The 22,345-nt window shown below is 41.5% G+C and overlaps 2 protein-coding genes and 1 non-coding gene across 4 annotated transcripts in view; 1 reads left to right on the top strand and 2 right to left on the bottom strand.

Moving 5' to 3' along the window:
- Positions 1-4,374: 4,374 nt before the first annotated feature.
- TIA1 (TIA1 cytotoxic granule associated RNA binding protein) lies at positions 4,375-16,644 on the bottom strand. Of its 2 annotated transcripts, XM_053464109.1 has the most exons (14): positions 16,629-16,644; positions 15,138-15,350; positions 12,116-12,212; positions 11,537-11,635; positions 10,879-10,933; positions 10,666-10,698; positions 9,859-9,946; positions 8,855-8,930; positions 8,502-8,610; positions 8,062-8,157; positions 7,898-7,982; positions 7,392-7,515; positions 6,339-6,484; positions 4,375-5,487 (listed from the first exon to the last, which is right to left on the bottom strand). In XM_053464109.1, the coding sequence occupies exons 2-14, from the start codon at positions 15,161-15,163 to the stop codon at positions 5,361-5,363; spliced, it is 1,161 nt and encodes a 386-aa protein (XP_053320084.1). In that variant the 5' UTR covers positions 15,164-15,350; positions 16,629-16,644; the 3' UTR covers positions 4,375-5,360. The 2 variants fall into 2 exon arrangements, with proteins under 2 accessions (XP_053320084.1, XP_053320082.1); XM_053464107.1 differs by lacking the exon at positions 16,629-16,644 and having other exon boundaries at positions 15,138-15,399.
- On the bottom strand, positions 15,601-15,671 carry TRNAG-CCC (transfer RNA glycine (anticodon CCC)). Its single transcript has one exon. It is a non-coding gene; the product is annotated as a tRNA-Gly (tRNA).
- Positions 16,645-18,689: 2,045 nt separating the features above from the next.
- Positions 18,690-22,345, top strand: part of PCYOX1 (prenylcysteine oxidase 1) — a 5,102-nt gene continuing 1,446 nt past the window's right edge. The window contains exons 1-4 of the mRNA XM_053464102.1: positions 18,690-18,823; positions 19,685-19,891; positions 20,568-20,742; positions 21,120-21,331. Coding sequence (XP_053320077.1) covers positions 18,721-18,823; positions 19,685-19,891; positions 20,568-20,742; positions 21,120-21,331 — 697 coding nt within the window. The 5' untranslated portion in view covers positions 18,690-18,720. The remainder of the gene's footprint in view (positions 18,824-19,684; positions 19,892-20,567; positions 20,743-21,119; positions 21,332-22,345) is intronic.

A 22,345-nucleotide genomic window follows, 5' to 3' on the forward strand; every position in this document is an offset into this window, starting at 1 on the left:
GCTGGCAGTCAGGCCTCTCCAGTGGCCCCAGTGATGGAGGGTTCCGTCCCAGCATTAAACATAGAGATAACATTATCCTATGGGCATTCCATCAATACTGTCATTCACCTGTCATTCCATAGAACACAGCTATAATTCCACTTAATATGAGGTTTAGAACCTATAACTGTACTAGGGGAGTATACATGACAAAGTTCTATATCATATTTAAGATGGTTTTCTCTAAAAAACAAGTTTATTTTTTCTCCCATTATATCCTATGGGCATTCACTCAAAACTGTCATTCACCTGTCATTCCATAGAAAACAGCTATAATCCCACATAATATGAGTTTTAGATCCCGTGTCTGTGCTAGGGGAGAATGTGTGCCAAAGATCTAAATGATATGTCTTAAATTCAAAATCAATTATTCTTTTACCTTCCATTATAGTCTATGGGCATTCCTCCCCATTATAGTCTATGGGCATTTCTCCCCATTAAAGTCTATGGGCATTCCTCCCCATTATAGTCTATGGGCATTCCTCCCCATTATAGTCTATGGGCATTCCTCCCCATTATAGTCTATGGGCATTCCTCCCCATTAAAGTTTATGGGCATTCCATTTTGTCATTCGTTTTAGTATGTCCCCATTTTTTTGCCTGTTTTATTGTATTTTATCCATGTACTCCCCAGTATTCAGGGTCTGTCATTAAAGGGGCGCTCCGCCCGTCATATGCTGCAGAATCCCCCCATATGCATCTCCCCAGCCAGCATCTATTCTCCGCACTGGGAACGCATTCAGCCGAACGCATCTCCTTTCACGTCACAGATTTCTGCCGGTCAGCTCCATGCGCAGACTGAGCTGGAAGCACTTTCCTTTGTCAGATTGGTTGCTTTATGAAGAAGGCAGCTGGAAAGCTGCAGCTTCTACCTCCAAGTTACTATGTTTGAAGCGCTTCCTGATCTTTAATATGAAGGCTTCTTTATGATGTTTTGGGAGCCGCGCCATGGTGGGGAGCTTCTCGCTTTATACCCGTGGCAGACTTGGAGTGGTGATGGAGATGTGGCTAGCGCTGTGTTCTGCCTCATGATATCTACTATTTGGGTAGATTACGGGATGGATTGCAGGGAGCAGTACCTCGTATTCTGGGGCCATCGCTGCATGCAGTGACTTTCCTTCATTCAGTCTTTTTATACAGTATATGTAATTCATGCGTGTTGACATAAATGACCCAAAAATAGCATTTCCCCCTGCCTATTCTCTGCAATACCCTACCTTGTTCCGTCACTTCTTCCTGCTTATTCCAACGTTAAAGTCTCCTTGTAACCCACCTGTTCAGAAGAAACATACAACCTGCCCTCCTCATACCCTCAACCTGCATTCTGTCCTCCACCCGCCACAAGATCTCCAGGCCGAGGACTTCTCGTCATTGCCCTCACTACGTTCACCATCTGTCTCCTTCTTTGTCCGACTCCATATATACCATAAGCCTGAAGCTTCCTCTTTTCCTCCTGTCCCAGTATGAGCGCCCAGGGCGATCCTTTCTCGGTTTTGTGACAGGAATACTCTACTGCTTTACACAGTAGCGATACAGTAACCGGTGACCGTTATGTCCTGTTTCCCCAAACTTTGCACCAACCCCCGACAGCAAGTGTGAATGCGATGATACAAACATATGATGTGCGGTGGAAGTTACTTCAGTTTGTGTATGAAACCTCCATCTATTCTCTCAATTGTGGTCATGGTTTATCTACTGTCCCTTTTAGACAATGACATTCATGTAATCAGTTTCATATTGGCAACCATTTTACTCCATTGGGTTTTGCTCTTCGTGTGGCTATCCCACTTTCTCTGCCCCGGTGCCGTTGTGTAGGGTACAGAATTTCACCAATTGGTGCCAGCAGGTGTAAAGAGGAAACAGGTCAGACCAGAGACCGCATTCTGATGTACAGCGGATGCCTTTCTTTCAGTGAAACAAGTGGATCATCACCTAGGAACGCCGTCAGCCCAGTGCGTCATGGTCTATCTACATCATGTTGCCCTACTGAACACGTTTACTCAGGGTTCTTCAGTACCCAGAACCAGCACAGAGGACTCTTGTCATTGGGTCATGGCAGAACGTTCTTAAGGAAATACCTTCTTTTACTGACATTTCCTACCAAAATTGCGAATGAGATGAGGTCACATATCGGCAGTAGATCGAGAAGGAACTGCCTAGGTCTGACACGAACCACCTTGTGACCGGAGATATTTCAGATAAGCACTGACCAGCAGTATGTTTTTTTTTTTATGTGATGGGTTAATGGGTTTCATGAGGACTGGTCCAGAATACCATCTGCATTCCCCCATCACATAACCTAAACTATTAAATCATTCTACTTATTGGAAATCCACTGGCCCTGTCCGGTAACATCCACCTATATGTCAAACACTAACCTCATGTGTAAATCATATGCAATTTAAAAACCTTGTGCTTCCCTCCCAGCAGTGTTATGTGTGCTACGGATGTAGCACAGAGCGGTGCCACCTCACACGCACAGGGTTCTCAACAAAAGTATAGATCCACTACAAATAAATATCAGTAGCGCTGCAGCCTCTTCTCACAATGTGAAGAATACAGTAAAGTGCTGCAAGTGCATGAATCTAATTCATTTGTACATCAAGGGCGGATGAATTAGAGCATCACTACAACAGTGACAAACATGCACGGAACATATCCACCATCAACTCTGCAGCCATGCATATGTGCACGGCCATACTGAATGTGGAGCAAGATGGGTAATTGATACGGAGATTATATGAAGCGTAAAGAGAATGCTGACCCATAAACTCACAGTGCTGCTCAACACAAAAAAAATTATGTTATTGGGAAATTAGAGAGAGACTAGACTAAGGGCTAGAGAAGGTGATATGCTTTAGAGAGAAAATAAAGTCAACAACATAAGGAGACAAGAAGGGAATTGGTGTAAATAACACCCCCCCCCACCCTGTTCATGAGAATGCAGATAGGCGTCCAATGCATTTTACTGCATACAAATCGGTACATGCATCCCTTTTATATGAGGGAACAGAATACAGAGCAATGTGATAGGCGGCATTTTCAAAAATGTTAATTTTGAATGCATTTCCCCATTGATAAATTCTGCTTTGAGGTGGCCTAGGAGCCAACTTGAAAATCTTTATTTGCACAATTTTTTTTTTTTTAGCCCGCACTAGAACAGTTAAACAGGCTTGTTCAAAACGGATCTGCCGCAGTTGGGAGACTTTGCTTAACCTCCCTATCTGTATAATGTCCCATAATTTGTTTCCACCGCTTACATGTCCAGATAACTTCAATCAAAAGGAGGAGAAATAACAGTATTCAGCTGGTTTGGCAAGGTTAAGAACTACATAAATATTTCCTCTTAGTAACAACAGCTTGATGAGTATGCGATCCAGTTGAAAACTTAACCCCATCCGGCACTAGTTACATTGAGGAAATGCGTGAATACCGTATTGGCTCGGATATAGGCCGCCCCCGTATATAGGCCGCCCCCTAAAAGTTTGGTGCTTTTTTAAAGAAAAAGTTTTTTTCTTTAAAAAAGCGCCAAAAACATGCTGCCACTCTGCCCCCCCCCCCGAGATATGCTGCCACTCTGTCCTCTCCTCCCCCCGAGATATGCTGCCACTCTGTCCTCCCCACCCCCGACTTACCAGAGTAGACTCCCGGGTGTCTTACGGGGCCGGAGGGGGACATCTATGCACATCGGGTATACAACTCCCGGTGCCGGCACTCAGCGGAAGTGCCGGCACCGGAAGTTGTATACGCGTATTGCGTAGATGTCTTCCGCCGGCCCTGCAAGACACCCGGGAGTCTGTTCTGGTAAGTCGGGGGGGTTAAAATGCATCGTGCGGATGTTCACCGTCCGTGCGATGCGCTTAGACAACCTCCCGTGCCGGTACTCCCCCCCCGTGGAAAGTGCAGACAGTAGGATACAGGTCCCCTGCACCGCTGCGGGGGATCTGTATCCTAACCCCGCTGCCTGCCCGGCGCCCGGGACTGCATGTCCCGGGCGTCGGGCGCTAGACCCCGAATATAGGCCGCACCCCCACTTTAAAGACTTAAAGTGGGGGGAAAAAAGTGCGGCCTATATTCGGGCCAATACGGTAATTCTCACTTGCTAGCACCGCACCCATTGCAGGTTCATTTTAATGCTGATCCGTACAAAAGACCTTAAGCCAAATCAGCAGACAGCCGCAGGATGCAGCCGCACAAGCACGGCTTCCCAATACAATGAAAACCCAAGCCAACTTTTCCACATCCCTGTAACAGGCGTTGTTATACACATAAAAGGAGACCGTGTGTGTATGTATTCAATTAATAATGTGTGTAAATGAAAGATCAAACCGTACACTCTGGTTCATTAAGAATTTATCACTTTTTTTTGCAATTTCAGTAAATGGGTTTCTATAATTCCCCATTTCCAGATACTTTTTTTGTTGTTTTTTTACACGACAGAAGATAAAAATCCTTTAGAAATAAACCCAACAGGGATTTTTTCCTAGGCACCTTCTTGAAGAACAAAAACAAAACAAACAAAAAATGTCAACAGAATATGGAAGAAGGATCTTCTCAGAGTTTCACGTACAGGCTCAGATCAAGTCACATTTTTTTTTTTTAATGAAAGAGGTTAACCCTTTTAACACTCGAAGGATCAGTGTGATCAGAGTCCTCCCTGTGCAGACAATATATTACCTTTATAAGGCCAAATTGCTTTTTAAAAAAAACAAGTTAGAACCAACCATGGCATAAAGAATGTTGAACAGTGTATAGAACCTGAACAATATGAATTCATACTGAAGGTTAAAAAAAAAAAACAAAAAAAAAAACAAAGAAAAAACAAACCTTCACAGAGTCAATTTTTGTACAGTTAATCTTTATAATACATCTTGAATTATACTAGGAATGCAATCTAAAACTGCACACTACTTAAGTGGGAAAAAAAAGACATTTTTGTGCAATTTGCTGCCAAAAGTGGCAGTGATCCCTGCATTGATTTATTATTTCAAATGAACTTAACCCTTTTTGCTGCCGAAAGATCTGGCAATCAAGGCTTGGCTGTTCCCTTCAAGAGAGACAGGGTTAAGCGACAGTTATATATAAAAAAATAAAATGAAAAAAGGAAGGCAAAAATTGGCAAACATCCAGCATCTCTAGTATTTTGTGTGTGGTTCGGGGTTTTAAACAAGTAGATGAAAGTTTCATGATTAAAAAATGGTTTCACTTCTGTTTTAATAAATATACTGTATCTGACATCTGCACTGACGTGATTTCATAACGTAATCAAAGTAAACAAATGAGCCAGCAGCAGACTGCTGGTGAGTCTGGGAGTCCTTCCTCTCATTGCGTTTGGTATCCAGCCATACGATATCCCGTTTGGTTCGTAATCAGGGTTCCATTCTGTCCAGGGGGAGGCTGCACGCCATAATTTGGTCCCATCCATGCGGTGGCAGAAGATGGAGTTTGACTGCAAAATAAAAAAAATCTTAAACTCATAATTCTTAAACGCGAATCTTACATAATATGAATGGTGTAGGAGTTTCTTCAAATTCAGAAAATACTCAGGTTTTTTTTAATATACATGTTATATACTGTGTGCCAATGGTGTAACGCTTCTGTAGTGTTTGTGCTTAACTAATTTTGTTTACTGTACCCACACAAATTATATTCTTTTCTTTTAAGACGAGGACTCTCTTTAAATATAATCAGCATATCTAATTTACATATAAAAAATATTTTACTCATATACAAAAGCTAATGAAGAAAACCCGCCAAATTTCATATTTGAAATGCATATAGCTTTTCAATATGGTGAATGCGCTTCACCTAGGAGCTGTTTAACGGGACCCATACAGTTTTTTTGGTGTTGCTGCATGCCTCAATGTCGAGGCATTTCAGCAACACCAGCTGAGCGAAGAAAGCAAAAGTTGATTGCTTTCTACACTTGCTTAACCCCCATGACATACCAGGCACATCAATTGTCAAGGGGTAAAGCAATTTTAAAGCCAAGAATTCATCTTAAAATAAGGGAAAATCAGATTTCAAATAGTCAATTTTAAAGGAACAAATATCCACCCAAGGTTGTATGCATAGAATGCTTTTGCTCAACATTTATTAAGGGTTTTCAACCAACTGTGTCGTGCTTCAAGTGCTAAAGTTGTCTCCTCCTTGTGCAGCATTTGAAATAGAAATCAGTTTCACACCACGCTCTAGTGGCGAACCTTTATACATCAATTCGAGTTAATAGCCCAGAAAGAAGCTTGTAAATTCCTCAATCATAGTAACAGCGTTTAGACCAAAATATGTCTCTTATCTTACCTAAATCCCTGCTGATTCCAAGCTTGTCCATATACCCCATATGCTGGTACTTGCCAGCCATTGGGCATGTACTGGCCTATCTGCTGGGCTCCTCCATACCACTGGCCCCACTGACCGTATGGTGGGGGAAAGCTAATTTGGCTTTGCTGTAGAGGGGGGAAAAAAAGTTAGGTATACTTACATTTTTATTTTTTTATTAGTAGTGTCAAATACATTTGTAAAATCTGGGGGGGGGGGTTCATGATCGTCTGATCTACTCATTATACAGACTTGTGGTAAACAATAGAATGACTCAATCTTAATTAAATGAGATTGCATAATTGCATAAGGAGGACTTTATTAGCATTGCCACAAATAATCAACTCACTGTGGTGCTTGAGTAGGAAAAGTCATTCCCATGACTACCTGCAGATTTAAACGCTACCATTTTTAAAGGAAGTTTATTGGAGCAAAACGAAATAAAACAACTTTTTGTAAATGTTGCCCTACACTACTGTATAGAGAACTATTTACTTTATGCTCACTTTTCCATGTGATTACATTTAGCCATTTAATGAGGGTGCTTAAGTACAATGCTTTCTATAAAATTTGAATCAAAATTCTATTTTTTGTAGCTCAAACAATCCTTCAGCAGCACTTTTATTTCCAGCATATGAAAACGTTTAACAGCCTCAAACGGAAAAATAATTAGAATACAAACAAAATTACTAAGTTGGGCTTTTACACCAAACTCATCAAGAAGTAGGTGAGGAAATAATGAGGGTCATACAAAGAACCAATAGAATGCTCTTTAGACAGAAAGGCAATAGTAGACAGACCCATCGCTGCTAATGGGATTTAACCCCATTTATTAGCAAGTAATAGGAGTGTTTACAACAGCCACAAAACTGTTGATTTCGTAAAGCTAACCAACCAAGAGTCTTGTGTCTATAATTAGCACCAGCACCATTCCCATCAGTGGGACTCCGTCCAGCTTCGAACCACTGGTTTTGGTTAATTATAAAGTGTCTAAGATATGTAAGATAAAGCTGTAAGCAGTGTTTTGCCTCTTACCTGCTGAACAGTATTCAGCATGTCCGGGGTCTCTTTACCCCAGTAACATTTCACTACGTGCCCCTCAATTGTAGTTCCGTTCACGCTGACTATTGCATGTGCTGCGCTTTCGTGTGCGTTAAACCTAGAGCAACAAACAGTGTCTGAGGTTATACAAAATAAACACTTTTCTAGCAAAGAAAAATAGCAAATATTGCATAAATATATCTCATTTAATGCCAAACATTTAAATAGCTGACATAGGACATTTTTTACAGCTGTCACAATCCAGAGTGTTAGCTTTCTTCAAAAGACAGCTTGTTAAAGGTGAGTGGGTTTGGCTTGTGAGCAGCGAGTCACTAATATGCTATGTGCTTGATTCCTCAGTTTTTGTACCGCAACTGAACGCCGTTTACTGAACGGCTATGTAGATGTGAGCACATCATGAAAATCAAGTAGACGTGGTAAAAAAATTGTATTTTTTTATTTATTTATTTTTTTAACGATCATGTTCGAGAAAAGCTTACCTTACAAAAGAATAACCTTTATCTGGGAAGACCCTGACCTCCATTATTTGCCCAAAAGGTGAAAATGTCTGCCGCATCAGTTGCTCTGCACAAAAGACAGGAAAATAAAGTTAAACAACGAACTTACAAAAAGAAAGGGAGAGAGTAAAGCGGAGGGTTCTAACCTGTTAAACCTGATGTGACACCTCCACAATACACAGTGCAGTTGCTGGGGCTCGACTGGCTGACCACCTCATCATATGACAACTGTTTTGTATTGGCTGGGGAAAAAACAAAAAAAAACAAAACATGATTTTCAAAGCAAAGAACCAGGTGAACTACTCAAATAAAGAAGAAACCGCAAGCCAACTATGGACACACGTAGTTAATCAACAGGACCAGTGCAGGATTAAGGGATTCATGGGCCTAGATTTTCAGATAGCATAGTGATTGGTGACTGCTGTCTCCACTGAATTCTAGGTTATGTTCTCTGCTTTCAGTAGAGACAAGTGGGGGACAATAACTAAAGAATGAATAAAAGGCACATTGACATTCTAGATATAGTTTAATGACATGGACAGATCCCAGCTGGATGGCCCTTTATGCCTGTCTTGGAAACACTCACATTCATATGTACTCTTCGGGGCCGGAGGTTTTCTTGTGGCCCAGTTAGTTCGAATCTGTCGACCACCAAGCCACTGGCCTCCCATTTGCGCTATGGCATTTTCTGCATCCTATGAAAAGAGGATATTGAGAAGTTCTTAGAACCAGGCATTTACTAAAAGTAAACATATTGTATATTTTAGGCAACGCTTCGTCATTTAGGAAAGCAACAATAAAAATATTAATGCTCCCTATTCAAGTTACATACAAATAATTTTCAGATCAACATGACCAACATATAAACCATAAGCGAAGAAAAAAAATAAAATACTAGAACATATTAAGACAGCATATACCCAAACAAGCTGCACTTACCCACTTATTGAAGAAGGACACAAATCCATAGCCCTTAGATTTTCCAGTTGTCATATCTTTCACCACACGGGCATCTCTGTAGAAGAGGAGAAGAGAATAGATTAAAAGCGGAATAAAAGTTTATTTTTTAGAATGGCATCTAAGCAAATACAAACTAATGCAAATAACACAAAACCACACCGTGCCTTACTAAAAAAAACAAAAAGAAAAATCATTTAAAGCGCTGGCAAATGAAAGAAGTGGAAGCAGAACTTTCATAACCTTCAGAGACACTGCCAAATGTTCTTATTAAAGCTGGGGGGGACTGATGGCCATGCAAACTGACGGGGTATAAAAACAAAGGAAGAAGCTACTGGTGCCCCCACCCGCAACATAATTTTTAGTGCAATTTGGAAAACAAGCAGCTTCAAAGCTGCTCGGTTGTTGCTTTAAAGGCATGTAACTACGTCTAAGCAACTTCTTGAATTCACAGCAAATTCCACTAAAATGGAACACACTTAACACAGTCACATTTGTAGTTGACTAATGGAGACTTCTTTTTAACAAGTCAATGTGCAGATTTGTACTTTGAAGTAAACTATTTTGAACTCTTTCAGAGCAAGAGTGACTTGCTATAGGCGAGGCTCGCAGGTCACACCAGCTGTGAAAACATGCAATTCCCATCCTGGTCATTGCAAATCACATTCTAACTTACTGAATAAATAACAAAAAAACATGAGAACAAAATTCAAATAGGTAAAAGTATATAAAAAATTGAATTAAAAAAAGAAGGGCATACGTGGCCTGTTAACTGAATTCTCAGGTCAATGCGTTAACCCCCTTTTTGGTCTGTGATCTGCTGTAAATTTTGAGAAATTAAATATTAAAAACTTAACAGCAATGAAATAAAAAGTGCAAGACATTTTCTACGGTGAATGTAAAATGTAATTGATAGAAATCTACGAAGTATTACAATTTCCATACTTCCATTTGTTGAAACACAGAAACTTTTTTTTTTAACTTACGATATTCTCCCAAACGGACCAAATGCGGCTTTAATGTCATCAGTTGTTATCTCTGGGCTCAAGTCACCAACAAAGACATGGAAATGATCTTATTGGAAGAGGGGAGGGGAAAATGGATGAAAAGGAGAAATACATTCACATTTTTAAACTACATCACATTCAACTCCTGGCAAAAAATGTAATATCCATAATGGCCAGAATTAAGCAAGCTAAAATGATTCAATGTAACTGGCAAATGCATAGCTATTTAGACAATTTCAAAGTATCAATTGATGTTTTTATTCAATATTTTCCCATTTATTAAGTATAATCCCCAGTACTGTTCTGTACCCCTTCCGAGCCATGAAAAGGCCAACTTGCAATTAACTATAACATAACCAATGAACATAAGAATAAAGAATAGAAACCAGAAAAGATAAGGTAAACTCCTTAAAGACAAACTTCACACATAATGCCCAGTGTAGGTGATATTTAGTTTGTTGTTGTGCTCGATATCATTATAGCACACCACATAGAAAAAAAAAATAATGCTGAGAAAAGCTTGCATTTGCTTGGCGATATTCATTTGGGAACCAGAACATACTGAAGATGATCTGAAAATTCCAGCTAGAGCAACACTTTAGGGCAACAGAGGTTAGGGAGGGCTTAAATGCATGGGTTGTTTTTTTTTTTTTAATATACACACGATACAGGCTGCCAGAAAATGGCAGGGAAATAGGAGGAAAGTAGTCACATAACTGACAAAAAAAAGCTGTCACTCGTCACTCTTGAGAGAATTAATTTTTATCTGTAAGAAGACACAATTACCTTGAGAACGCAGTGTGCTGACAACGGAACTACCTGATGACAAAGATTAGATTTGTTCTTAAATATATTTGCACAAGACAACAAAACAAAAACATCTAAGAATAAATTAAAAATTTAACAGTAAAATAAAGTACAGTTTTTAATTGTTACTTTTATTCTGAAAAACAGTACACAGAAGGGTCTATAGCAGGTATGGAGGATGGTGAAACTTACTGTTTGCGTCTTTTTTCTGGCTGCTAGGGGTGGTGGCCCAGTTGACTTTAACCTCCTATAAAGAAAAGTATGTGTTACAAACCCAGGTGTTCTTGTGAAAATAAAGATTTCCGGTTTTCGTGGTACATGAAAGAGCCTTGTTATACTTTGATATGCATTCATTAAACTTGCTTTAAAATTCAATAAAATCAAACACTTACCTTTAGAAGCTGCAGCTCCGGTGCAAGGAGTGGGGATAGAGGAAAATGCATGTGGGGGGGGTTCTGCAGAACCCCAATGCATCTGGAAGGGGGGGTGATACGAGCATTTAAAGGGACCATTCGGCTATCATATTCATGGAAGCAAACAGGATGGCAGTAGCGTCCTTTAAGGCTAGTTTTTATTGATTTATAAAGCACCATCATGTTTCACAGCAGTGCTGGCCTATTCTGCTTATTTCAATCTGAAACTCTCCCGTTAGCACGATGTTGAAAAAAACGCTACCAGAAATGTTAGTGAGCACAGCGGAAGTGTTATTTAAGGAGGCAGACTCCACCGTCAAGCACATCAGATGCATGGATGTTCTGTGTGAGATCTGAAGATCTGTCCATCTACATATTTGTGAATAACTGGCTCACATTAACCATCAGACTACTACATAACTGAAGTGTCAGCCTACCTTCCCCATGATCTTCCGGCCGTTCATTGCTGCTAAAGACGCAGCTGCATGGCGGTGTTCGTAGAACTCCACAAAACAATATGGATCATTCCCAGCAGTCTGTTCAAAAATACATCAGATTGGAGAAGACAAAAACTTTTAAAACAAAAAGTTTGTGTGTTTAAAGGGAAATAGAACAAAGAAGAGTAAAAATGTGGCAACAATCCTTTGAACCACAGCCAGTTTCATTTGGTTGTGAAGCAGCAGTGGCCACTCCCGGAATTACATCCACCCCACGAGATAACGTTGCGTTAAATCACTCGTGTATACGGTTAGTAGATGTTCAGTGGTGGGCATGCTAAAAAGCTTCAGGGATTACACACAGGCGATCTACCATTCACGTTATTAAAAAACAATAACATTTGTGCCAAATACACAGATGAGGCATAAATGATCTTTCCCCTTGGAAGCAGTTTTGGCATTCCCTGTCACTGGTGCTGGATTTGCCGGGGACTACAATAAAATGTGCCGATATATACCTTATCTGACAATTTCAAAGTACATCAGCTTTACCACAGACTGCAGACCCCCGAGACTTACATCCATGATCATCTTGCAGCTTTTGCAGGGACCAATCTGGCTAAAGACCTGGAGAATCAGCGCTTCGGTCACATCCCTGGACAGGTTTCCCACATATCTGTAGTGAGAAAACATGATGAGTATATTGACGAGGTGATATCAGTACGATCCAACGAGATATTTGTAGGAAACTTATTTTACTCTAGTACCATCCATGCACATTATAAAAAATAGTTTAGAATAGAATATCTCTGTTTATTAATCCAGTATATCCAAAAGAGATATTCTGTTTAATTATACCCCTAAGCGGTAACAGCTCATGACGCAAACTGCTCAGGACATCACCTTCCCTGCCTAGACAACCACAACAATATTATAGTATAAAACGAGCCCAATGACTGCAGGGGACATGTTTAATACGAAATGAACACTGTATAATGTAATATACAGAAAGAACGTCCCAGGGAGCACATCTAGAAAGAGATGTCAATAATCAGCCACCTTACTCCTACTAATCCAGAGGGATTCATTAGCCCACGTCATATATTTTTGAAACAATGTCATGGCAGCCAGGGAGAGAGTGTATAGCGATGGGTCACGGGGGTCAGATACACTATACGGCTGGGTAGGATTATACGAGCGCGGACGATGGGCTGCTCATATACTTTGGTTTGGTTCTGGTTAATGTATTATAGATTTGTAACTATTCCTGCAGCATTGGGTTTGTGCGCAGGTATATAGCCAGGACAGGGCAGTTTTTATCATTAATCCTGCCCCAGGACATTGGAGGCAGCAATCTGTATCTGCTCGGCTAATCATTTTACAGACTGCCTGTCTGTAAAACATAAAATTATAAAAATTATTACAACTTAGACAAAATCTAAATGATGCCGTGCAGAACATTGAGAGAACTTTCACCAAAGTGTCTCAGATAAGAGCTCTAGTGTTTGCATTCTGCGCTCTGACATATCATCAATTTACTTTAAATCTTTTTTTTTTTATTATTTGAGTTGCATATCAGCAATGTATGTGGTATAGGTCTGTCGTTTTAGTTCAATCTACACGACAAACACTCCTTACACTGCCTGAGAGAAACAATAGCACAGCCCAGGCCTGACACCCTAATGAAAGCCTATGTAGAAGCCGTAAAGCATCAGCTCGGTGTGGTGTTTGAACAGGGATTCACCCGAAATATCACATGACTGACAACCATGGCAGCCGCCAGCTCTGCAGATAAATGAAGATTTTTGGAACAAAAAGACATAAAACCAGGTTTTGTCAGCATTCGCCTGCATTACTGTATACAGCGCTGTCTCTTATGCTTAAGAAGATATGTTTTAAGAGAACGTTCCAAACGAACCTAAACATTGTTTGATTTTTGGGGGGGATTTGGTTTTTAGACACCAACCTATCAGTGTCTGCTACTGAGTCACATGATCAAGCAGGCACTAAAATATAACAAACTACTGTCTCTGGAATGATGTTTCTACTGCATTTAGCTACAGCTGTGTTAAATGTATTAGCTTCTTTAAATACAGGCATTTCCAAAACGTCACTCGAAGATAACAGAGCTACAATAAAAATAGAAGAAACGTCAGCACGCAAATACATTTCTTACATTTCAAAAAGATAGCACTTAGAAGAAAACATCACAAGAGAACCCTAAAAGCGAGAGGCGGCAGCGATGTATTCATACTGATACATGCCGTGACGGAACAAAAGGTAAACCATTGCATCCTTAAAAACGTTGCCAATCACAATGGTAATATAAACAGGATAGAATAAGTACATCTCCCTATACGTATTTCAGTTTAACTTTACTAAGAGGGTGGTAGATAAATGGAACAGCCTCCCAGCAGACGTGGTAGAGGCGAGCACGGTAAGGGAATCATGCGTAGGATAAGCATAAAGCTCTCCTGAATCTAAAACAAGCCCAAGGATTAAAAACATTAAAGCCGGAAGAAAAAAAAAAAAAAAACCTCAAAAAAAAGGCAGATTAGGTGAGCTGAATGGATCTTATTTACTGTTAATTCCATGTTTCTAATCATTGCACAAAGAATTTAGGAAAGCAGATACAAAGAAGAAGAAACATCAGAAAATTGCTATTTTATGCCAAGAAAACGAGCAGAAAAACAGATTTCTCAACACTACAGGAAGGGATAGAGACAGCGGGGTCTCGGGAAGCCGTATACCGCTGGCGGGGATGCAAAGAAAGTGAGCGATAAGCCAAGCAGGAGTGCGATAATAGAATAAATACATTTCATTACACGTTCATCTTAAACAAATGACTTATTCCTGCCGTCTGTAGAGCTTAAAACAACACACAAGACCCAAATAACCTCTCGCTACCAGTAACCAAATCCCTTCATGATTAAACAAACACGGCGTGAAATAACGTGAGGAGAGAACAACATGGGAATCCATAAGGAAGTCTTCATTTACCGAAATGGTGATAGATAAGTGGAGCAGTACCCCAGGAAAGGAGGTAGAGGCTAAGCTAGCGAGGGATAGACATAAAGCTGCCCTGAATCTAGAATTAACATCTGGGCCGGAATGATTATCTGCTGTCACATTCTATGCTTATAGTGAATGTAAAAAATGAGGTTTAAGTGAAATAAATGGATATATATTCGTCTCCTTTAAGGAAACAATGGCCGCCAGTCACATCACATAAAAGGCATTACCGGATCATCACAGCTGGCAGAGACGGTAACAGAAAGGGAGGGGTCGGGGATATAAGGCTAAGGTAACAAGGTAAGAGCAATGGCAGTAAATATGGACAGAATAAACAAAGCACAATATGCTACACTTCTATATAAACAGCTGGACCCTCCATAACTCCCAATACCTCAGCCGGGCCTTGAATGCCATAGCGATACCAACAGGCCTCAGTATAGTAAATCTAAGGCCTCTGTCCACAGACACCAGGAAATAACATAAGGAGTTGTACCCGACCACGGCCGCTAATACCATACCCGACAGCACCGTGTCTGCCACTATGAGGGCATGCAGGCAGACTAGCGATAAAGGCCTTAGAACTCACAGGGTCTTGGGTAGCTCTTCGTCCATGGCTACAAGCTCCGGGCCCCGCTATGTCCGAAGGAACAGGCGGGAAACCCGGTACAGGTGGCGGGGGAGTTTCGAGCCCGACTGACTTCTGTTTGGAGATGAGGGCGACGTGGCGTAAAGCTGGTCTCCGCTCTATGTATTTTCCTTCTCTGTATCGGTCCCAGTCCACCGGCTCCCACTGCCCGGCCTAGAACAATGCCAGAGAAACCGTCACCACAAGATGGCGGCGACGGAGGATGGCGCAAGCGCGGGTTCAGGACCCCAGCGCATAGCTGTCCTAGTTAAGCGCCTGCACGGGAATGTAATCATTTATATTACACGAAACCGCATTTGGGATATTTTACAATGTAAAGCGTTACTTAAAACGAAAACCACATTAAATAGTCCACTGTATAAAAATAAAGTATTGTTTTATGTTATAGGAAAAGAAAAGTGAGTGCGCCGCCCGGGAATCGAACCCGGGTCGCAAGAATGGGAATCTTGCATGATACCACTACACCAGCGGCGCTGCTGATGTACACGTCTTCCATCTGACTATCGAAACAAATCTGTAAAAAAAATAACACTACAGAATAAAAAATAAATATATATATATATATATATATATATATATATATATACACGGATGTGCTTTTCAAATGTGCATTTAGAAATTAATTATACACCAAGTACCAATAAATATGACTTTTGGAAATAGTTTACAGGGTTGCAGAATCATTTCCCTTTCCCTAAATGCCACAATACTGGAGTAACCTGCTCAGAAGCCTATAAAAATTCATAGAATTATCGACTTATTGATATTCGTTTTTTCTCCTCCACTATCACAACATATGTTTTGGAGGAGAGGGCAAGGTTTACAATGTAGCCAGTCTAGCAGCAATTAGCTGGAGGACCACCAGGTTCTCCTGTGGCAGGAGGTGGGCGCTGCTGTAGGACGATGCTTGTCGGAGATATTTGGTTCAAAATGAAGAAACTATTCTCTGTCCTGAATTTATCTTCCCATCCGACAATTACAAAGGATGTGTAAATCAATCGGCTTTCACCAGGGGACGATGAGGCGGCCCTGGCGCTTTAAGGCCAGTGGCCACCAATAACACAAGAGGGGCTGATTGCTGGCTATAAGAGGCTACAGCACCTAGCCGGGCACATCCGGCCGGTGGTTGCGCAGTGCTGATCCCGATAAAGGGGAAGTCAGCGTGGAGACGACATACAGAAACAACCCCAAAAATCCCCACATTACTAGGTGCTTATATTCTGTGTATGAATCATTGGTGATTCTGATCCTGATATTTATAACGCACACAGAAGAATCACATTTATCTTCATAACGCCTATGAAGTCATATCCGTCAAGGCTAGGGTTTGCCTTATTGGCAACTTTTTTCCAGGATACATATACATTTGACATGTTCTATATACAGCACTGTCCTGCAAGATGTGTGATGTATAACTGAGTAGATGATTACCTTCTGTGAATTTATACATCCCACATACTGCAGGACATGCGGGGCCAGACGAGCACATGAAGCAATTGCTCCAGGGCCTTGCTGTTCTGAGGAGCCCTGCACCAATTACTCCAGGGACCCGGCCCACACCTTTCAGCTGTTCCACGAAGCGGGGATGCAATCTTATGAAGACATAGGTAAGAAGGGGTCGTCGTCCCTTTATATCCATTAATTCTATGAGTCCCTCTAGTGCTCAGAAGTCATTATCCCTCTAAACACGAAGAGCTTAGCTATATGCGCAGTATGCATTGAGTGCGTGGTATAGCATCAGGACCTGTTAGGACTTGGCCGGTCGGTGCAGACTGGAGACAAATGTCTGGCCTGTCTCAACGCATCGTTTTATGACACGTTGAGTCACGTCACAATTTCACATGAAACCTAAATGTTATCACAATCTAGTCCTGATCGTACGTAGGACTGCTGAAACCATTAGGGTTCGTGGAAAAACCCTCTGGATCTTTTTGTACAGAAATCAATACTAGTAGTCTCAATTTAGACAGAACGGTCCCAAAAACACTGACCACCAATGGCATGTAGTTAAAAAAAGCAACTACATTTCATGTTTCATGCATTTTATTTAGGTCTTTGATGTTTTTATATTGCAGTAACTACTTGACATGAAGTTGACATCTTCTGTTGAGGTCCAGAAGACCTTTGTAGCTTAACACCTTTCTCGGTGTTGGCCCAATAAAAGGTATCACCTCCCACAAAACACTACATTTTTCTCTTTGGATAATACGGTGGGAGCTGTAACGTTTCATGTGCCCATGTAGTGACTGCTTTGGGCCTGATATGTTCCTATCCTGACATTAAGAGATTGATGAAGATTGGAACAGCTGTAAGCAGGTGGAATGCTCAGGATCACGTAACTCCTACTCCATGCTGTGTCTAAAACAGAACGTATTTGCCAATGAAGGAGCCCAAGAAGTACCCCGGAGAGATTCATGGAAAATGAACTCAAAGACTCCACGGAAAGGAAGTTCCTCTCCTACCACTCGGTTCTGTATGGACTTTTTTCCAGGAACCCTCCCAGAAGGTGCCATAGAAGAAGCTTGGTGTCTAATGTATTGTGTTAAGGACACTTTGTGGTTTGCCAGGAACCGCTTGATCTTGGGTAGGGATCGGGTCACTGTCCGAGACTGACGCAGGCTAACCCTCAGCTTGCTTAAAGACTCCATCATTGACAAGAGGAGTCCACGCACTCCTGATCCCCTTGGGCTTTTGACATATCCCCCCACCACGTGCTGTTCCTGCCGTAAGGCTAATATTCTTCAATGTGTTTTACTGTATGTCATGTTGCTGACTGTTTCTGGTGTCTCTTATAGACAGTACACGGACGCCATCGCTGTATATTTTTGGTTAAGTTGCTGGGGTTTGTGTTCTGCGCCGCTGTTTGCTGCTTATCTAACGTACGTGCCGTTCCTGAATAATCCGCACCTGGACGATTCGGCTCTTTTTGGTGGGAGAAATGGAGGTGCTTTTGGGTGGTCCCACTCATATGACCAAGAAGATCCCGGCCGCTGGGTGGTGATGGAAGGGGTGGCATACCCCCTCAGGGAGGTTCAGTTTCCACTCCATTGCCGAGTGCTTTTTGGTGCCCTCTTCTTCACATAGTTAAATAGGTACCCTGGGCTTAAAGTTAAAAAATAAACGTTATGGGTGGCAAAACAGTGATATTGTCTATTTAACTGGCTATTGTTGTTCCAATAAATATATGTGCAAAATATCTTTATAGCAAGTGTGACATAACTCATACATTACAATGCCGAGTGTGCAGGGAATGAGTCCATTTTTAATGGTAAATGTCACGTGTTCCTTTAGTTACCCCTAGGGGGGGCTTTATCAGCGGCATATAATGCAATAGAGGGTTTAATCACTAAGATTAATCTACCCCAACAAAGTGTCCTCTGTTTTAATATTGTAACGTTCATATAAACGTTACAGATAAGCCGTAGCCGGGAGAAGAAATCCACCGGCGTGGGTGGTGCGTGGAGTCCATGGGCAGGTCGCGCATGCGCAGTGTGCAGGCTCCAGGACGTGCATTGGAATCGGAATGAAGCAGCTCGCTGGGCTCATGGTCGCCTTTTGGCTCTTTCTAGTGGGCAGCCTGCGGGCTGGGGTGGCACAGGAGCTCCGGTTTCCGCCCAACAGGATAGGTAATATGCCAGGGGTAAATTGCTGGGGGAATGGGTAGTGCGGTGTGCGCGCGGAGGGTCTACCTACTGCGAGGTGTGATGGGAACACCTGCAAGCACACGTTACCGTGATGAGGGGTGCTTTGCTTGGGTACAGAGGGTAATACTGCGTAGCAAGGGAGTAGTAAATGCAGTGCTGCATTATAAGGTGTGGGCTGATTACCTGTCTCCTGATAACACTTCTTGGCACACACTTTGTATTTCACTGTCTTTAATGCCAGAGTCCAGCCTGTGCCTAGTCAGCGATCTTCACCTTATTGTGATGTTTTAGTGCTTGTGTTAAAAAGGTTGCACAGGAGTTTCCAGTTCCATTCCCTGGCCACAAATGTTATGATGACTTGCGGGGGATTGTATATTAGCACACAGTACAAAGTTTCAAGCACTCTGTGACCTCTGCCCAAAGGGAGGGGGGGTCCATAAATTATACACCTAGAGAGAATCCTGGCAGTTCATGTTCTTTGAGAGAAGAGCCTCTGAACAGAAATGAGAACCCATTGAAAGCTTTGGGGCCCCTTCAATAACCAACGTAGAGGCCGGACACGCACGGGGAACAAAGGACATGAAACCCTGATATAACATGATACAGTGATTCAAGGAGCTGACAATCTAGTGACGCTCTGTTCACTTATAATAGAGATATTGTGCTTACGTTTCATTACTAGGCAAAAGTGAAAAAATACGAAAAAAACCCCAAACTAAATCAGTTTTATAAAGAGAAGCCTTACAATTACGCTTAACTATGAAGCCATCATTTTCTGCCCTATCTTATCTGCGGTTTGTATTAAATTGGCTAACGTTTTAAAATAACCTTTCTTTTTTGTAGCTGTGGTGGGAGCTGGAATCGGAGGATCGTCTGCTGCGTATTTTCTGAGGCAGAAATTTGGGAAACACGTCCAGATTGATTTGTTTGAAAAAGGAGAAGTCGGAGGCCGCTTGGCTACGGTGGACATGGAAGGTGGCCAATATGAGGCTGGGGGATCCGTGATACACCCCTTAAATCTGCACATGAAAACATTTGTTAAAGAATTGGGTGTGTACATTGCGTGGTTTATATGTGTTTATGCGCTTCTTGTATACACTTTACTGTACAATATAGGGTCCCTCAACCTATCTCCAAGGGCCACCAGCTGTCCAAGATCTAGTGACGCCCTTTGTGCTTTTATGACAACGCTTTAGATAGAATGGAATAATGCGACGTGAATTCTGAAGTTTACCGCCCCAAGGACTTTAATCCAGATATCACGTCTCCCGATCCAACATTTTTCAGTCCAGGACTTTCCTCCTCATTTAGTTATCTTTCACCTATCAGGTTGCTGATCGCTGTCGATTTGTTCAGATAGCCTTTGAAAGGGTGGGCACTGATTGAAAGACCCCATGCACCTGGCTCTGTGGAGTACAGAATGTAGTAGAATGGGAATTTCATTAACAAAGGCTTCATGTTCTTATAATGTAACATTCTGCCCCAAGATTAAGTGGTGAAGGTCTAACTCTCAGGCAAGGAACTTACCAGCGTACTGTTGTAATGCAGATCATTCGGTGTTTGTCTGATGGAGATCTCCCGGAGAGCCCAGAAACCTGAATAACACACAGCTTGCAACTTAGAACTTGTACCACCCTAATCAGATTATTTTTGAGCTGAAATGTTTTTTCTCGTCATTCCCTCTGTTGAATTTGCTGGGTAACGATTCGGTGTGTTCACCCTGCAGGTCTTTCTGTCCGTGCGCCGAGCGATAGCCTGGTTGGAATTCATAACGGAGAGGACTTTGTTTTCCAAGAGAGCCACTGGTTCATTGTTAACATCGTCAAAATGCTGTGGCGTTACGGGCTCAACTTTCTGCGCATGTACATGTGGGTGGAAGACATGTTGGATAAATTCATGAGGTAGGCATTTCAGGCGCACATCTTCCAAGTGTCCGTCTCTGAGAGGCTCTCTGTCCTTCTATAGCACAGTGTTCTGCAGCCACAAACGTCAAATATATATGCGTAAAACCAGCAGAAGATAGTCTGGATAAAACACACTTTGTCTTAATGCAATATAATACATAAAAAAGGTCACAAATTGCATACAAAAGGTCTGTGGCCCCTGCCGTATCTCTTACTATACACCCTAAACGCAAGGTATGACATAATTCGGACTGACCGACTAAGACAAACAATGTATCAGGCTGGCTATTCATTTGAAGTGTCTTTGGCGTTATTCACATGTTCGATTCTTTCTTAGAACCGGCCCGTTCACTGACATATTTTGTTTCTCGTAGGATATACCGCTATCAAACCTTCGATTATTCATTTTCCACAACCGAGTCGTTACTTCACGCCCTAGGGGGTAATGACTTCATGACGAAATTAAATGTTACCGTCGACGAGGCCTTGCAAAGGGCTGGCTTCTCCCAAAAGTTCATCGATGAAATTGTTACCCCTGCCATGAGAGTTAACTACAATCAAGGAGTGAAAATCAACGGCTTTGTTGGTGAGGACCTTGCAACACAATATATATATATATATAATATATAATATATAGATAGAGAGAGAATGTTTGGCCTAAAGGGGCTTAAATGGCTACCTGGCTGTAATATGACATAGATCAAGATAGATATCAATTATATATATATATATATGTACACTACATGACCAAAAGTATGTGGACACCGCTCATAATCTCTCAATTTAGTCTGCCCCAGTCCACTGTGAGTGTGATTTATTGTGAAGGATTGAGGGGTAACAGCAGCTCAGACAACTAAACACTTGCATGCGCAGTGGGGCCGATGACTCCTGAAGAGGGTCGGGGGCTGTTTTTTTTGTTTTGTTTTGTTTTTTAAGGGTACAGCATAAAAAGACATTTTGGACATTGCTATGCTTCCAGCTCCACCAGTTGGAGAGTCTTCCCAGAAGAGTGGAAGCTGTTATAGCTGTAAAGGGGGGGACAACTACATATTAATGCTCATGGTTTTGGAATGAGATGTCCAACAAGCTCATATAGTTGTGATGTCAGGTGTCCACATACTTTTAGTTATATAGTATATATGTATGTGTGAGATTGTTTTTTTATTTTTTTTGTAAATAAGAGATTACTTTTCATTTTCTGGTAACATTCCATATGTATATTTGAGAATCTCCCTCCCAGCCAGACAAAACACATCAAGCCAATAACATCCTGTATTCCTGGTTTACCAAAGCTTGGACCGCCATGTGAATGAGGAAAATATCAATAGTATATGTTTGAAGACTATTTCTGAGATGGTGCAAATTATTTGGTAGCTAGTATGAATTAGCATGGATGTATGCTTTTTACCATTTCATCTATTTTGCACGTTCATGTATTTTAAATAGTACGTGCACCATTTTATTCATCGCCTGTTAAAGGGTGATACGACTGAATCTTCCTGTAAAAATGAAATTTTAAAATGCATTTTATTCTGATCGCTTACTAGTTTTACACAAACACAATATTTGGAACAGTTATGTATTTTATTATTTAGCTTAA

Source organism: Spea bombifrons, chromosome 4 (genome assembly GCF_027358695.1).
Source record: "Spea bombifrons isolate aSpeBom1 chromosome 4, aSpeBom1.2.pri, whole genome shotgun sequence".
Taxonomy (NCBI): Eukaryota; Metazoa; Chordata; class Amphibia; order Anura; family Pelobatidae; genus Spea; species Spea bombifrons.

Bases quoted from the DNA above. Each gene is read 5' to 3' on its own strand.
- TIA1 (XM_053464109.1), bottom strand. From the start codon at position 15,163: ATGGACGAAGAGCTACCCAAGACCCT. The intron at 9,947-10,665 runs GTAATTGTGTCT...TCTTCCAATAAG, and splicing joins CAGCACACTGCGTTCTCAAG to ATCATTTCCATGTCTTTGTT. The intron at 5,488-6,338 runs GTAAGATAAGAG...TTTATTTTGCAG, and splicing joins TGGAATCAGCAGGGATTTAG to TCAAACTCCATCTTCTGCCA.